Source organism: Scyliorhinus canicula, chromosome 7 (genome assembly GCF_902713615.1).
Source record: "Scyliorhinus canicula chromosome 7, sScyCan1.1, whole genome shotgun sequence".
In the NCBI taxonomy this organism is placed as follows: domain Eukaryota; kingdom Metazoa; phylum Chordata; class Chondrichthyes; order Carcharhiniformes; family Scyliorhinidae; genus Scyliorhinus; species Scyliorhinus canicula.
The window spans coordinates 135,637,792-135,655,497 of NC_052152.1; the positions used below are offsets into that span (position 1 = coordinate 135,637,792).

At 42.9% G+C, this 17,706-nt stretch overlaps 1 protein-coding gene across 3 annotated transcripts in view; it reads right to left on the bottom strand.

Annotated features, from left to right (window-relative positions):
- The window catches only part of LOC119969405 (AP-1 complex subunit gamma-1-like), a 195,249-nt gene that overhangs the window by 139,746 nt on the left and 37,797 nt on the right, over window positions 1-17,706 (bottom strand). For 2 of the 3 annotated variants that reach the window (XM_038803022.1, XM_038803020.1), the window contains exons 2-3: window positions 8,979-9,183; window positions 2,442-2,566 (exon numbers count right to left, since the gene is read on the bottom strand). In XM_038803022.1, the coding sequence (XP_038658950.1) occupies window positions 2,442-2,566; window positions 8,979-9,179 (326 nt within the window). In that variant the 5' untranslated portion in view covers window positions 9,180-9,183. Of the gene's footprint in view, window positions 1-2,441; window positions 2,567-8,978; window positions 9,184-9,670; window positions 9,690-17,706 lie in introns of those variants that run through there. The other variant, XM_038803021.1, reaches the window with a different exon arrangement.

The following is a 17,706-nucleotide window of genomic DNA, read 5'->3' on the forward strand; positions in this document are numbered from 1 at the left end:
AAACAGACTTGCATTTTGCAACGCTTTTCATGACTACCAGAAACCTTTTGTGGTCAATGAAGTATTTTTGAAAGCTTAGTCGCTGCTTTAATTTATGAAAAGCAGCAGTCAAATTTCACAAAGTAAACTCCAGAACAGCACTGAGATGTTGTGCACACAGTCACTGGACTATTAATCCAGGGACCCAGGGCAATGTAAATTTTGTCGCTCCCCTTTTCTCTCCGAATCAGTTCTCTTCTAATTTCTTTGTGTATTCTCGTCATGCTCTCCCTTGCTATCCATACATTTTGTGTACATCTCCATCCTTACCCTTACTTTCCTCCTATACCTTTATTCATCCATGATGACTCATTGGTATATGGCATGGTCTTTTTTCCTGGGCTCTGTTGAACAGTTTTAAATATTTCTTTTGGTGTTCTACACCACTGCGACAATATTGTTGCCCATTTTATTTTCCCACGCTCTGTTCTCAACTCCAATCTCGTTACCATATGCATCATACTTGCATCAATCTCAATTATCTTAAAGGGTAGGTATTCATTTACTATTGCCTAGATGTTCCCCAATTTTTATTTGCCCTGGCTCATTCAAAATTGCTAGATCTAGTAGGCAGCATGGTGGCACAATGGTTAGCACTTCTGCCGCTGGGTTTCACTCCCACAACCCAAAGATTGGGGAACCCAAAGATGTGCAGGGTAGGTGGATTGGCCATGCTAAATCGGCCCTTAATTGGAAAACAAAATAATTGGCAACTCTAATTTATTTTTTTAAATTGCTAGATCGAGTAGTAAATATCCCTTTGTTGGGCTTCTTGCATATTTAGTTTGAAAGGAGTCCTGCACATTTGATCGGTATAAAGCATTGATCCCTAATGGCATGTGAAGCCCAAAGCATTTTATGAATATCTGTGTTCAATTAGTTTAATTATATGCTCTGTTTTTTTCTTGTCTGCAGAAATCGGTGACTAGACCTGCTCAGATCTCTATAGCTTTCCTCTCCCATTGATTGCATTGGAACATTTATTGTACAGTTCATTCCCTGATTTTAGATGGGCACACATGTTTAAACAAGACTTCATTTAAAAAAAATCACGATCACCATTAGCTTAATTGCGTTACAATTCAACCTGCAATGCATCATTCCACCATGCAATACACTGATGTGCTGGCATTTAAAATACTACTACCTGTCAACTTAGAGTGAAACTTTTAATATCTGTCATATTTAACAATGTTCAAATGCTACTACTATTATTGTTTGCACTGAAGAACAGCTAGATGTCAATTTGAAATTCTTCAGCCAGTTGGCAACCTCATCAGCCTGGTGTAAGCCAGTGAGACCATCACAGAAACACAGGGCGGGGCACTTGTCAATTATACAAACCATGGTTTGCACTTTGCCACAGTTGCACAGGGGTGAGTCATGGGGTCCCCAATGAAAGAGGTTGCTGTGGCAGGGTCTGACTCCAGTGCAAAACCTGGTGTTCAGTTTGATCCATTTTCTGCATGCGAGGTCGAAGCCTGGGATTTCCAATGCGGGATCATCAACCAAGTCCCGATTCTAGAATTTGCTGTTACTGTTGTGCCCCAGGTCCTGCTTCTTCCATCGACCAAGCTGGATTCCATAAGGAGCACAGCACAGAAGACAAGGTTACTTGCTCTCATCACCCAGATCGAAAATGGCTTTCAAAAGCCACACAGTGTCAAAAGCTACAATGAGATCGAGGTGGATGCCACCAGTTTTCAGGTGCTTTTGAAAGCCAGTTTCAATATGGTTGGTGAGGGCAAATACCTGGTCTTCTGTGCTACGCTTCTTACAGAATCCATCTTGGTCTTTGGATTGTATATCCTCCATACTTGGTTGGATACGGTGCAAGATGATCCTCTCTAGCAGCTTATAACACATGGACAGAAGAAAAATTACTAACTGGAAGATTCTTTGGGGTGCCCGCCAGGCTTGGGGATTGAAATTCTTATTTACTAGCTCACTTTTAAACGAAAAGCACTGCCCAGAGGACCAATAAGTTATACGCACTAGAGGTCTCAGATTCAAATGATTTCATACATCTTGCCAGGTCAATAGTTGGGGTACCTGAAGCACTCTTACTCTAGAGAGTGCCAAGAAGAAATTAGCCAGGTTCCTCACTTCTGATTGTTGATCAGTATATATGTTGGCAAAAGCAGCATCAGATTGGTTATGATGTACGCCACAATCTACAAGGCTACTGACTAGCACTGTCAAAGCTCAAAAACAATGAAAGAAAGTTCACCTGAATTAGATATTGTAGAACTTCTAGTACCGGTGAATAAAATTCAGGGAGTTAAATTTGTTCCTTGTAAGTGAACAGCTAGAAATTATTTCAAACTAACTGACCAGGTTATGTTGTGACAGCAAATGAAGTTTGAATGGGATAATTTAGAACCATTTACATTAGTACCTACTTCTTAAGGCAGTTTGTCATCAGTAAATGGACATCTTGTCTCTCGTCTAGTAGAAGCATAGCTCCAAGATAACCAATCCGCTTGTCTGTGAATCTCTGAGACGCTATCAGCTTTAAACATTCAAGCTGTTCAAAAATGAGATAAAAACATATTAAACCTCAAATTTTAAAAGATGGCTCAAATCAATGGGGTCCTCCCATTTCAATGGTAATGTATTTGGTATTGCCAACATTGTTTGTTTCTAATTTAAAATGTAAAGAGGCAGACACGAAGTATTGAACTACGAGTGTGAAATATTAAGATGACTAAATAGTTTAATTTCTAGCGTACTTCCCCTCCACTACATAACTCTCACCCACCACTCTTAAAATTCACCTATTCTAGATTTTAAACATCCCTCTTAATACCTCCCTGTTTTAGTTCAGTCTCCTTTTTCTTTTCTCACACCTCAAAAGAGCCTTGGGATGCATTTTTCTATGTTGAATGTGCTGTATAATTCAAAGCTGTCATTTACTTCAGGAGAGCAAGACGGATTAAAGCCCATAAAATTATCCATGTTTTTAGATGAGGTCTATAGTGTGCAGAAGTTCTTGAAAGTATGCTCACCTCATGTTATTGCACTTGAAGTGAAGGTCAGTAGAATTCATTTGTAAATTTGGTCCTCGTGAATCAAGATGGTTTCAATAAGAGTAAAACAGTTTCCTGTGCAGTGTGTTCCTTTTGCACAGCTGTTCACAAGTTTAACAGTTACCACTTTGGCTAGTACCTTCCAGTACTGCCACAATATTGAGTTGTTCAGGTTTATAACTGCAGCTGTTAGGTTTTGTTGTTCAGGTCCACTCCCAGAGGGGGTGTCACATGCAAGGAAGGTGTTTTTGTAGCGTGTTGCCAACTGATTAATCTATATAGTCACTCTCACTTATGCAGTGTGCTAAGCATGGCCTTGCCATAGCTAATGCAATGTTCCACCTAAAAGGAAAATGCAAGACAACCTGGCAACATCCACGATCTAAACACTGGCATCTTCTCAACTGTGTGTGTGTTGGACAGACAGAAGAGAAAGGCTGATGACAAAATAACTCAACATGCTAGGAGTAATACTGACGGCCATATCACCACCTAACCTGCACTAAGCGGAGTCTAAAGATTAAGCCAAATCATAAATCAACTTGCCAGTCACAGCTAGGATGTGAAGCTCCTAAGAACCCTACTATTGCATTTGATCTAACTGCACAACTTGATGCCACTCTGCAGTTTATGCTTCCTCTCCTGAGTGATGCAGCAGATGATGAAAACCGTGATCAGATTTTCAAGAATTCAGTAGATATGCTGGAATACTTCAAGTGCAAGCACCAAATCATATGAGAATGATGATGAAAACATCTGCCCACTTCTTGTACAGAAACAGCTTGCGCATTCAAGTCTTCTCGCAGCTCCACAGCCAGCAACTAAGAATTAAGACGATAGAAATGCTAATCACAAGTTACAGTATGCCTTAAGAGAAATGCGTAATTACTGGGAACGCAAAAGCTGATATGCTGAACATCTAGCAGAGATCTTGATCCATGTTTTTTACAATATGTTGAAGACTCATCTGGTCCACCTGCCGCAACCTATACTTCCATCCTAACAGCTGATGGAAATGAATTAAATCGCTGATAAAGCAGCATTTGAGAAAGATGGTGCGAGTGCTTCAGAGACTCCCACATTTTAGCAGATTTTTTGCATCAAATGGAGCAGTTATCTGAGAAAGAATGCCTATTTTTCCTCCTTCCAAGAAGAGGTGATAACAGCAATTAAATCAACCTAATAAAACAAGGCCGTTGCCCAGATGAAATCCCAGCATATATTGGGAAGTGAAACACTACATAATTTAACAATCTTACTGCTATCTTCAAGACCATCAGAGATTAGGAAAAATGCTGCTCAGGATCTTAAGGATGCTAACAGACAAGATGTGGAAGCAAAAGAAATCCAAATGTAGTGGTGACTATCAGGAAATAAGTCTTCCCTCAGGAAAAATCTTTACAACAGTCCTATGAAATTGTTTACTAGACATAACCATAGATGATACCCTCCTGGAATCAGTGCGGTTTTGGGGTTAACTGCAGAATAGCTGATTTGGCGCTTGCAGCAAGACAACTACAAGAAAAGCGGAGAGAGAAACATCAGGACTTGCATATGCTGTTCATAGACCCAAGTAATGCTTTTGAGAGTAAAAGTCAACCCAGTCTAAGGCAGATCCTCCCCAATATAGGACACTCAAACAGGTTTTTCAACATCCTTTGTCGATTGCATGATAGCACGGTTGGACATAGGGAGGGGAGTTGTGCCTGTAGAGAGGTGTTGAATGCCTTTGCGGTAACCAGTGGCATAAAGAATGCATCATGGCTCCCCAACTCTTAAATCTTATCTTTGCTGTCGGAGTCCCCTCGACCCGTCTCCACATTTTGAAGGTGGCATCCATTATTGTGGAAGCAAACCGGTGGTTGTTGCAGATGATGCACATTTCACTTAAGCCAAAGCGTGGTTACTACCGCTAGGCTCCTTGAGTATTTGGCAGGGGGGGTATCCCCGTAATCTTTCTGTGGTGGCCCCCCAGTAGGGAGATGTGTAGGTTTGGGAGGGCCAGGCCTCTCATATTTGTGTTCCTTTGTAGGATACCCACGCACACAGAAGTTTCATTATACCTTCCATGCTGGTCCAGGAGTTTGAGACATGGAGGAGCAGGTCATCCATGTACAGTGAAACTCTATGCCCTCTGTTGTTGTCCCCTACCCTCGCCGGATATCTCTCCACCCGTTCGCCGCGCTGAGGGTGATCGGCAGTGGCTTGATTGCCAGAGCAAACAGCAGTGGGGAAAGCGGGCATCCCTGCCTTGTTCCTCTGTGCAATAAGAATCTAGAGCTGGTGATGTTTGTCCATATGCTCACCATGGGAGCACTGTACAGTACTTTCAACCTGGAGGTGAATCCTGGCCCAAACCCAAACAGTTCCAGTACCTCAATGAGGTACTTGCATTCGACTGTCGAAGGTCTTTTCTGCGTCCAGGGCAGATGGTGTTCTCTCTCCAGATGGGGTCATTATCACATTCAGCAGGCACCTGATGTTCGATGTTAGCTGCATGCCCTTGACAAAGCCAGTCTGGTCCTCCCCAACCACCTCTGGCACATAATTCACCAGCCCCCTCACCAGGCCTTTGCCAAGATCTTTGCATCCAGGTTAAGGAGTGAGAGAGTCTTATAGGACTCGCACTCCGTCGGGTCTTTGTCCTTTTTGGGTATCAGTGATATTGAGGCTTGTGCCAGAACTGCCCTTCTTAACGAGTCTGCGAACATCACCCGCAAGTATTGGCCCAGTGTTGGCACATACTTTTTGTAGAAGTCCGCTGGGAATCCATCTGACCACGGCGCTTTCCCCGCCTGCATGGAGGTGATGCACTCCATGGCTTCCCCCAGCTCTTATGGTGCTTTCCAGGACCAACATGTCCAGTCCGTCGAGGAACTGCTTCAGCTTTGAGTCCCCCTTTGGGGCTCAAAGGTGTACATCCCGCGGTTGAAGGCTGTGGCGACTTTGTTGATCTTGTGCAGCCACTAGCCTGCCGCTTCTGCGCACACACACGTCTCCATGTAGGATATGTTGCAGCCGGTGTTCTACCCACCCCCACTTTTCCCCTGGGCCTGTCTGCCCCTCCCTCCCACAGCCCTGCATCTCCACACCCCCCCCCACACCACTCCCCCATCTCATCTGCCAGACATTCTCTCCCAATCGAGAGTTGAGTCATGCACCCCCCCCCCCCCCCCCCAATTAATTAATTTTTAAGTTTTTCCAATTAAGGGGCAATTTAGCATTGCCAATTCACCTAACGTGCAGATCTTTGGGTTGTGGAGGTGAAACCCACACCAACACAGGGAGAAATTGCAAACTCCACACGGACAGTGACCCAGAGCCGGGATTGAACCTAGGACCTCGACGCAGTGAGGCAGCAGCACTAACCGCTGTGCCACCTTGCTGCCCTATTAGTCTCTTTTTAAACAGAGGGAACCAGAATACAAGTTCACTACTGGTGTCGCTGCCTTCCCAGTCCGTGTTTGTGCACCAAGTCGTCTGCTTCTGCCGGTGAGGTGAAATAGAACTCCTGACCCTGGAAAGTCACCCAAATTTTGGCTGGATAGAGTCCCAAACCATACCTGGCTTTTATATAGGGCTGCCTTGGCTGCATTGAATTCCGCCCAGCGCTTGGCTAGGTCTGCCCCAATGTTCTGCTACACGTGTATCGAGTGTCCCTCCCACTTACAGGACCATGTGTGCCTAGCCCAATTCCGATTCTTTTCCTGGTCTTGGTACCAGTGCAGTTTCACGACGATGGTCCATGGCTGCACCCCGGCTTTGGTTGGAGTTACCTGTGGGCTCTGTTCATTTCTGGGGGCTTGGGATAGCTTTCCCCTCCAGCTTTTCCAGTATCTGGGCCACGTATTCCATGGGGTTCTAGCCCTCGATGCGCCCACAATGCAAAATGTTGACAACGCGACCGATTTTCTTGGTCGTCAACCTGCCCCTTCAGTGCCCCTTCTGTTGCCACCAACCTGCTATCTCGGTCTCCAGTGAGGCAATCCGGTCGTTCTGGTTGGTCGCAGCCTTCTCCAGCTCCTGGATTGTCACCTCTTTGCCTTTTCCAGCATCACTTGAAAGGGAACCAGTGCCTCCCGCTACCTTTACCGTCCCCATCATTTCTAATTTGATGGCATCTCGGTGCAATTTGAGCTCCTGTGTTAGGAGGTCCGTCCATTCATTTTTTTTTGGGGGGGGGGCTCAGGAAGGCAGACAGCATTATCAGAGACCCCTCCCAACCAGGCATTGCCTGCTTCCAGACCCTTCCATCAGGCAGAAAGTACAGATGTCTGAAGAATCGCACATCCAGACAAAGGAACAGCTTCTTCCCCACAGTTACTAGACTCCTCAGCGACTCCCCCTCGGACTGATCTGTTCCCTGTAAGAACACTATTCACGACGCCTATGCTGCTCTTGCTCACGTATTTGCTTTATTTGCTCTGTTTGGCCCCTTGTTCCACATTGTAACCAATCACTGTTTTGTCGATGTACCATTTGTCAATGTTCCCTGTTGAATATTCTTGTGTCTGCTATGTACGTACTGTGTACATTCCTCGGCTGCAGAAAAATACTTTTTGCTGTACTTCGGTATATGTGACAAGAAATCAAAATCAAATATGCCCTGGTGGCCAATCCCGTTCGGGTGCGACCGATTTCCCGTTGCCCCGCGTGTTCATCATTGCCTCAATCTTCCTCTCCGGGCTTTTACTGATTCTGCCATATGTTCGGCTCCTCAAATTGTTGCCTGGTACGTCTCGTTCGTTGGGGTGGTGCTGGAGGGAGGTGGGCTTTTTTTTCCAAGGCTCAGCAGCCTATTTTGGAGCTAAAAGTGCCTAATTCCAAGTTTCCAGGAAGAGAGCCATCTTACACGCAGAACATCCCCGTTAGCAGAACTCGTCAGCTCCACACATCCCCGTCACCAGAACTACTCTCAAGCAAGGTATTACGAGTAAATGACACCTTGAACCTGTATAACATGAACCATTACTTCCAGACGGGGAGAAAAAATTAGAACAGATTTATTTTTATTTATTTTTTTTAAACTGGTTTATATTTCTGGTTCATTGATATCAAGCAGGTATTAACAAACAAAACCCATGGGGAAATAAGAAAATCATAACTCAGGAAAAACAGACCTGACTGGGTAGAAAAGTGGCAATTGGAATTCAACCCAGAAGCATGAGGCAATTAATTTGGGAAGATCAAGCAAGGCAAGGGAATGCTCAATAAATGGACAAAATCGATAGGTTGTAAAGGAAGGGAGTGATCTTAGAGTGAATGTCCTCAGATCCCCGAAATGAGCAGGATAGGTTGATATGGTGATTAAGAAAGCAGATGGACTCTTTTCCTTTAACTGCCGAGATACAGAATATAAGAGCAAGGAGGTTATGCTAACTACATAAGTGACTAGTTAAGAGAACTTGAGTACTGTTCTGGTCACCTCATTACAGAAAGGATGTAATTAATTGCATTAGAGGGGGACAGAGCAAATTTACAAGCATGTTGCCAGGACTGGGAAATTGATGTTATGAGGAAAGATTGGCTTGGTGTTCTTAGAACAAACGTAGAGGAGAAATTTGATTTGAGATGCCTGGATTGAGTGAATGGGAATTGTCTATTTACCTTAGCAGATAAGTTAGTATATTTAGTGATTGGTAAAAGAACTAAAGGCGAGAGGAGGGAGAAAAAATAGTTTCATCCAGCAGGTGGTAGGGGTCTGGAACTCACTGCCTGAAAGGGTAGTAGAAGCAGAAATCATCAACTCATTTAAAAAGTGTCTGGATATCCACCTCAAATGCTATAAACTGCAGGACTATGGACGAAACACTGGAAAGTGAGATTAATCTGGCTGGCTCGTTTGTTGGTTGTCAAATACATGACGCTGCCATTAACTATAATTACCATGACAATTAATTTATAACATACCTGGCCAAAGTGTGCTGGGTATCCAAGCATGTGCATGTAGATGAGTTTTGCTACATTTCGACAACGGTAGGTGTTGTCTTCCTCTCGAAAGGATGATCTGATGAGTGCACATTCTTTCTGAATGACTTCCCGCTCTTCTGCTTGTGTTCTGGCAGCACGGATAGTGCGAATCAGCTCTCGCAATCGAACAGGAGCTGGCATCTTGCTGTAAAGATAAAGCTAGTTACCATTGGCATCAAATGAATGCAGGGTACAAAGGGCAAGACTTTGACATAATAGGTCGTGCCAATGCGTCGTCTCAATGGGGCTGATGGTTGAATGTAAATGATTATTGTTCTCAAACATCTTATTGTTTTTATCACAATTCTGCTATTACTTATGCAATGGTTAATGCATCATCTCTAAAATGTTATCATTCCTGACTGTTGTCCAATGAATCTGTTTGTAGCCAGCAGGTGTGATGCTCTTCATGGTCAGGGAATCTGCCAGCATTTAATTCAACTGGGAAGAACTCAGCATGGCATAACGTGGCTGGCAAAGCCCTAGGAATGCACCTGAGCAAGATCTGGCTCCTTTGGGAGGGGAGGACAGGAGAAAAAAAGGATCCAACAGGAACAATTAAAAAAAACATTCTTCTTCTGTTCTTTGACCATCCAAGTCTCGAATTATTCAGCACAGATAATGACACTCACCAATGAATCTACAGTGTACCAAATACTTTGTTTCACACGCTGATTGTGGTTGTGGAGAACTGTCTTTAATGATCCATCACATCAAGCCAGCATACTGTCAGCAGCAATATAATCGTGTCCTTTCTACTGTACTAACACAGCTTTGTTCCCTTCAATATTCTCCAAAATAAATTATTTTTAGAATTAAAGCAGAATTTTAAATTAAAAAATGTCAAATCACTCTTTCACAAGTAAGACTGCATGCAACAGTGGTCTAATGAAGTACATTTTCTGAGCCAAAGATATGTAATAAAAATGTTTTAAAACATTCTCATCATCTGAAATATTATGAATGACAAGGTTAATTCAAAGAGTCTTGCCAGATCTCTAATTTCTGATTTTCAGGTTTAGTAGTCAAGTTAATTTGTTAACATTCTCAGTCAGTTGTATTTAGTTAAAGGAATGTACTCTCCTGGAAAGGCTGACAAAACTCCTTCCCGTCAGCATTCTTGTCCATACAAAGACCTAGGAAAAAGGAAAATACAATTTCCTTACAGTATTCCTTCCTGCAGTCACTTCTCTGCCCCTTTCATGACTGCGACTAAATCCAAGAGCTCTGATCACTCCCTGGTAGCTCATTCATGTGATCACTTGACTGCAAAATATCAACATTATGGTGATATCACATCCTTACTCAATCATGTTGTTAATCAGGCATTTACATGGACACTTTCCAGTGTGTAAGGACTCAAGTAGGAGCCCTGATCTTCGTACTCAACCTAGCCCAAGGCTGTTGAAGTTAAGTGTAAAACTAATATTCCTAGTCCATGCAGTTAATAATATAAGAGCGAGTTACTTATTCCCCAAGCGGAGGGAGCCCAAGAGCATTGTTTAAAATTCCACGGCTCAGATCAAAGGGAACAGCCACAGCCATTATCTGATCAGCCCACCAAATTCCAGAGTATATTTAACTCTTCATTAGGCACTAAATTCAGCACATTCTGACTCTTCTTCCCCCCCACCGCCCAAAAACCGGGTCACTGCCGGTGTGGAGTTTGCACATTCTCCTCGTCTTTGCGTGGGTTTCGCTCCCAAAGCCCGAAAAGATGTGCAGGGTAGGTGGATTGGACACATTAAATTGCCCCTTAATTGGAAAAAATGAATTAGGTACTCTAAAATTTATTCCAAAATAAAAAGAAGGCCATCTTCTTGAACCACTGTGTCCAGTGGTGTCGGTATACTCAGTGCTATTAGAAAGGGAGTTTCAGGATTTTGCTTCTGACAGGAATGGGTCCAGCAATATAGTTTCAAGTTAGGATGATGTGTGACTTGCAAATGGTGACATGCCCATGTGTCTATTTCCCCAATCTTTCAGAGTGGTAGAGGTTGCAGGTTGGAAGCTGCTGTTGGAAGAATCTTGGCAAGATGTCACAGTGCATCTTGTAAATAGTGGCACAGTGGCAGCAATGTGTAATGGTGGAGGGAGTATGGTTTAATGGGGTTCTCATTAAGCAGGTTACTTTGTTCTGGATGGTATTGAGCGCAGGGTCTTGGTGCTCTACTCAAACAGGAAAGTGGATCTAAGTGTGCTTAGATCATGCAGGGGATTTGTAAAATCAGATGATGAATTACTCGGAGTTCCCAACATTTGACTTGAGGATTGCCAAAGCATTTATGGCTAGTCCATTTAATTTTGTAATCAATGCTAACCCCCAGGATTTTGATGGCGGGGGCAATTCATCAATGGTAATGCTGTTAAATGTCATGGGGAGATTATTAGAATTGTGCTTGTTGTACGTGGACTTTGCCTGACACAAACATTATTTGCCAGTCAGTCTGAGCCTCAAGTTGTCCAGGTCCTTCTGCATTCAGACATGAACAGCTTCTGTACAAGTTGTAAATAGTACTGAACACTGCAATCCTCAGTGAACATTCCCACTTCTGACCTACTGTTGGAGGGAAGTTTACTGATGAAACAGCTGAAAATAGTTGGGCTGAGGATATCACCCTAAGGAACCATATTCAAAAGATTATCCTACCTCATTGCCAGCATGATGCCACCATCAAACATCTTCCCCTCTCCTGTCAGCATTCTAAAGTGACTATTTCCTCCCCGACACCTTGGACCACTCTTCCTATCAGCCCCACCAACTCAACCCCTTCCAACAGCATCTTGTCACACAATTGCAGGATATGCAACACTTCCATCTCATTGGCCAAGGCCCCAAACTCGTCTTTCAGGTGAAGCAATACTTGTTTGTACATCTACAATTTAGTCTACGTTCTAATGCAAGCTGGAGGAACAATATCTTCCCTCCTGATTCAACACTTTACAGCCTTCAAAACCCAACATCAAGTTCAACAGCTTCAGAACATGAACTCTGTCCTCCATTTTGATTTCCCCCCCCCCACAACTGTATCTTGTTTGCATGTTTTTGTTTTCAGGCAGCACTGATCTTTGTTGTGTTATTAACACTTCTGAATCATGGCTTTGTTTCTTTACTATAACCATTACTAATCCGGACTTCCAGTAGCGGCATGTAGAGGGGAAGTTGCACATTGGGTGACTCCCGCTTGAGGTATATTTTTAGGAGGCTTAAAGTCAGGTTCCGGGGCAATTTTTGGAGGATTGAAGATAAGGGAGATAAAAAGTCGCTAAAGGATGCCAAAAGGACTGCAAAAATTAGTTGTATAGAAGGGAGGGAACAAGAGCTCGCTGTCAAGTGAGAGGGCCAGCAAAAGGGCTGGCAAGATGGCGGAGGCAGGACCGCGTGGTGGGTCTCATTGCTTACGGTGGAGACGATGACTGAGTGATTTCTGTGGAGCTGGAGAAGTAGTTTGTGAAACACATGGAGGCGTTGAGGAAGGAGATGGCGGGCGCACTGAAGTCGTTGGTGGAGGAGGCAATTGCCCCGGTGAGGGTAGCTGTGGCAAAGACATGGGTCGAGGTGAGAGAGCAGGGCGAGAAGATGAAGGAAGTGGAGGAGGCCGTGTTGCAGCACAGCGACAGGCTTACCTTAATGGGGGACGACCTGTGGAGGGTAGCGGAGGCTAACAAAGGGCTTCGAACAAAGCTCGAAGATTTGGAGAACTGCTTGAGGCAGCACAATTTGAGGATTGTGGGCTTGCCCGAAGGGGCAGAGGGCCCAAGGGCAACGGAATACTTCGCCAAGATGCTGGCGGAGTTGATGGGGTGAGGGGGGAGGAGCCCTCCCAGGATGAACTGGACCGAGCTCATCAGTCATTAAAGCCAAAGCCAAAATTAAATAAGCTACCAAGTGCAGTAATTATCTGCTGCCCTAGATACCACACAAAGGAGAGGGTGTTAAGCTAGGCGAAGCAGAAGCCGGAGGTGCAGTGGGCTGGTGCAAGTTGATATCAGAGAGCCTATCCAATTTCCTTTCAAAATCATTGACCCCAGAAGGCAGCAAGATCCCAGTCATTGCCATGAAGGTTCCTCGCATTTCCCCCTGTATCTTTGGCCAAAACCTTAAAATTGTGTCCCCCTAGGCCTTGTATCATCTGCTTATGGGAACTGCATGAGCCATACGATGGAAATTGAGGCACCTCACTGAGAATAGATTATGTGCCCTTGCTGCCTTTAGTGTTTCTTCCAAGTTGTGTTCAACAAGAATGAGTACGAATTCATCAACTCAAGAAGGGTGGTAGGTGGTAATCTGCATGTTGACGTTAATTCTGATATATTAGTACGCTGGGAAAGGTGGGCAATGTAACAATCACACCCATCAGCTTCTCCTGCAGAACTCACTAAAAGGTAGTTTTGAATACATAGTCAAGGCACACATGATAGAAATGCTTAAATCATACTTAATAAATCCTAACTGGTTTGAAAATTAATGCACAAAAGGAATGTTATGCTATGGACTGTGAAGAGAATGCTCAAAATTCATTTCACATAATGCCTCACAGTCAAGAGAAAAGAGTAGATTTCATTCCATTATTTTGGACTGGATTCAAATCCACATCCCAAAGGTGAAAGGACATAATTCAAATGCATTGCGTCACCCATGTACCAATAATAATTCTGAGAATTCCTGATAGTATCTCAAGAGGGTTTTCTGTCTGATTTGCAGACTGCCTCCAGTTTAGTATTTCACAAGTCAAGAAAATGAGGGGGTAAAAAATGTTCCTGATCAATCTATCTTTCTCTGCAGAGAAAACAAAGCTTTCAGCATTCCGGATTAATAAACTGAAGAACCAAGCCAACAGAAAAACCAGAAATACAGCAAAAACAATGTGGATATATTTTAAATTGGCAATACTACAAAATAAAAACAGGATACTGCTCATGATTTCAGCTGTTTCTTACACCCCTGAGTGCCTTGGAGAATCAGCATATGCTCACTCTACTGTGAGTCATAAAGACAAGATTACAATTATGGTGTTAATCTCAGCCAGGGTGGTGGTATATGTACTTTGTTGGTCTAACGTTTAGAGAGGAAAGGGAAAAATAAAAATCATCTACAATTCTAACCCGGTTAGCCATCTAGTGAACTCTACTGAAAATACCAGTTCTCTGGACATCAGTTGAGCTCAATTGAACATCACTATGAGATGCCCCATGCTTGAATAGCTTGCCAACAATTACCATGGTTGCTCATAGCTGTTAGCCTGCTGACAGTCTTAATTCAAACCTGTCGAACTTGCTAATATTCCCTGCCTTGCCTCTTATTTTAATAGCCTGCTACTTAGAGTTCATAATGATATTTGCTCCATGGGCTCACACCCGAATGGAGCCTGGAAGGGTACTAGTACAGCTAGTATTCCTATTTATCCCAAAGCCGAGTTTCTGACATAAAATAGTCTCCAATATCATCTAATCCACGTCTGTTACATCATCTCTGCCCTATCTCAACTCATCTGTTTCTAAAAGCTTCATTCATTCATGCATGCTTGTTGCCTCTAAACTCAACTATTCCAATGCTCTATTAAGACAGAAAATGCTGGAAGTACTCAGTAGGTCAGGCAGCACCTGCGAATAGAGAATCAGAGTTAATGTTCCATGTCTGACTATTTGTTATTCAAATTTCCAGCATCAAGAGGTATTTTGCATTTTTATGCCAACTAATCAGCCAATCATCCTAAACTTCAGATTATCGAAACCCGCTGCCCATATCCCAATTTACAACCCACCTATTCATCCATCACATTCCCTACTCTGACCTTTTATTGAGTCCCAGTAAGCACATTTAAATTTTTAAATTTTCATCCTTGCTTTCAAATTCACCCATGGCCTTTCCCCTCTCTAAACTTCTTTAGCACTGCAATCCTCCAAGGTCTTCAATCCACGACTCACAGCCATGCTTTCAGCTGACATGACTTGAAGCTTTGCAATTCTTTATCCTAAACCTTTCCATCTCTTCCTTTAAATCTACATCTCTGACCATCTGAAAATGAAATGAAAATCGCTTATTGGCACGAGTAGGCTTCAATGAAGTTACTGTGAAAAGCCCCTAGTCGCCACATTCCGGCGCCTGTTCGGGGAGGCTGGTACGGGAATCGAACCGTGCTGCTGGCCTGCTTTAAAGCCAGCGATTTAGCCTGGTGAGCTAAACCAGCCCCTAATATGTAATGTGGTTCAGTGTCAAGTTTGTTTGATAATGTTCCTTTAAAGCACTTAGGGACATCTTACTATATGAAGATGCGGATTAAATGCAACTCATTGCCCTTGTAGAATTATAATCCTGTGCGTGAAGAGAGGAGAAAGCTAACTTTAAAAAAATATCAGTAAATGTCATATATACCACTGTCCTTAAACAGTAGGACTGGGCAAAACTGAACAGCAAAGAAACAGTTAATTCATCTTTCAATTAAGGCCGATGTACCAAAAATAATTTGTTTTTGTGCAAAGATAAGTTTTACCTTTGAGGCCAGCTCTCGCAAGCTGCCGTTCTGCATAAAGTCCACTTACACGATTTAAAAACGAAGTTAAATGTGAACTGACTGTAAGCTTTGTTGTACTTGTCTCTCTCTCCTCCAAGTCACTCCTTAAAACAGATCTCTTTTGACAAAGCATTTGACTGTCTCTAAGATCCCTTTATGCATTTCATTGACAAATTTTGTCTAATTATCCCCGGTATTATTAGCCAAATGAAAAGATGCTAGATAAACACAAGTTGCTGTTTTTGACAAAATAGATTCACTTACATCATCTTTAACACCCAGTCAGCATCAAAGCAAAAATTATGAAGTGTATAACCTATACAAAATAGAAAATGCTGCAAATACTCAGCCGATCTGGCGGGTACAGGTTGGAGAGAAATGGAATGAATGTTTCAGGCTGATGACCTTTCATCAATTCAATTCGGAGTATGTCCTTTTCTTTTTAAATGTTAGGTTTCCAGCATCTGCAGCAATTTTCTCTAATATACCTTCTCAATTGTTTTGAAACAATACAGGAACACATAGCAGACTGGATAACCATGTGAAATAAACCTTGGCAAAACTTGGCAATAATAAATCTTTGACCTTTTTTCGGTGTCACTGGTTTCGCCAGATGTTAAGACTGCTCCTGTTCAGAGTTCACCCTGTTTAGATGGAGGTGGAATTCAGAGCCCTGGCAGCCACCCCAACACAATGACATGAACCAATTTGCACAGCACAGTTACAAGGATTACGATTGTGTATCTGTGCCTGTGGAATTCGGCACTTGTTTCCAAGCCATGTCCAACCAGCGGTTTGTGGCTATTGTACATTCCCAAAATTGTATTGGCTATAGTACAGAGGCGTACATGCATATGTAAATAAAACTACTGCTATACCCAGTACTCTTGAGGTGGTGGTGGAGAATGCAAGATCACATGCCAGTACAAATCTGTCCTCACCTACACATTTTCCCTGGTAGTGTGGAAACCATGTTCTATGTTCTTCACTACCCACCCCTCACAACTGCACGAGTTCAGATCAACCAAATTAACACAAATCATGGGAGTCAAACCTGTAATCTTCCTTGCAAAAATATTGTACAAAAGCACAAGACATGTTGAAAAAGATATAAAATTGAAATTGCAATGGTCACGGGATTTAGGAGGCATTTAAACGGGATAGTGGAATTTTCTGCGTTCAAGGTGACCATGATTTCAGTTTTTAGGTTTTACATTTTTCTTTAAATCTTGCCTCAAACATATATTATTTCAAATCTTCTATGTCAAAGTTTGTTTAGATCCATTCAATTAGTTCCCCCTTTTATTCCCTTTGCGTGTTTTCTGCACATTAAGCATTTACGCAAAAGCTGTTTTTGGATATCATTCAGTCTCCTGAACATAGTCACACGATTGCACAGGAACTCACCTCAAATTTGTCATTTTGGGTTTACGCTAGATTACTTTATTCAGCAAGGCTTTGTATGACAATCTGAATTACAGTCACATTGACATACACTGCTGCACTAATGCACACTATTCCCAGGTGAGTTACTGCCTGCCTGTTTGCTCCTCCAATAGGATTTGTTTGCATAGAAGATATATTTTTCCAATGACCTTTTCCGAATAGGGAAAAGACTTGGGCACATGTGACATTTACCATACAGCTGGTGCTGCTGTCAGCACCCTCAACCTCAGTGACCGTGCTGTACAGTAGATGGGGCAGTGGCGCTGACTGTGACAGCATGAAATACTCAAGATGAATTTTTCCCCCAGAATGCGGTTTGTAGCTCTGACGAAGCAGGGAAAACAGTACTCGAGGCCAGAGTTTTCTTTACCATCACAGGCAGGTTTAAATTATATGTTTAAAACATGGCAACTCCATTGAATTGCCTTCCCAAGACTAGTACATCTACAAAACAAGTTGGGATAGTAAAACTACTCTTAAGTTTCCAATTAAGATAGAAAACATATCACTTCTTGGTCTTTTGGTTAAGATCAAGCACAAGATCAAGCCTAAGATGAGGCGCAATGCCTTTTCTCATCGGCTTGGATATTGTACGTCTCTCTTGTGCAGACCATAGAACATAGAACAGTACAGCATAGAACAGGCCCTTCAGCCCTCGATGTTGTGCCGAGCCATGATCACCCTACTCAAACCCACGTATCCATCCA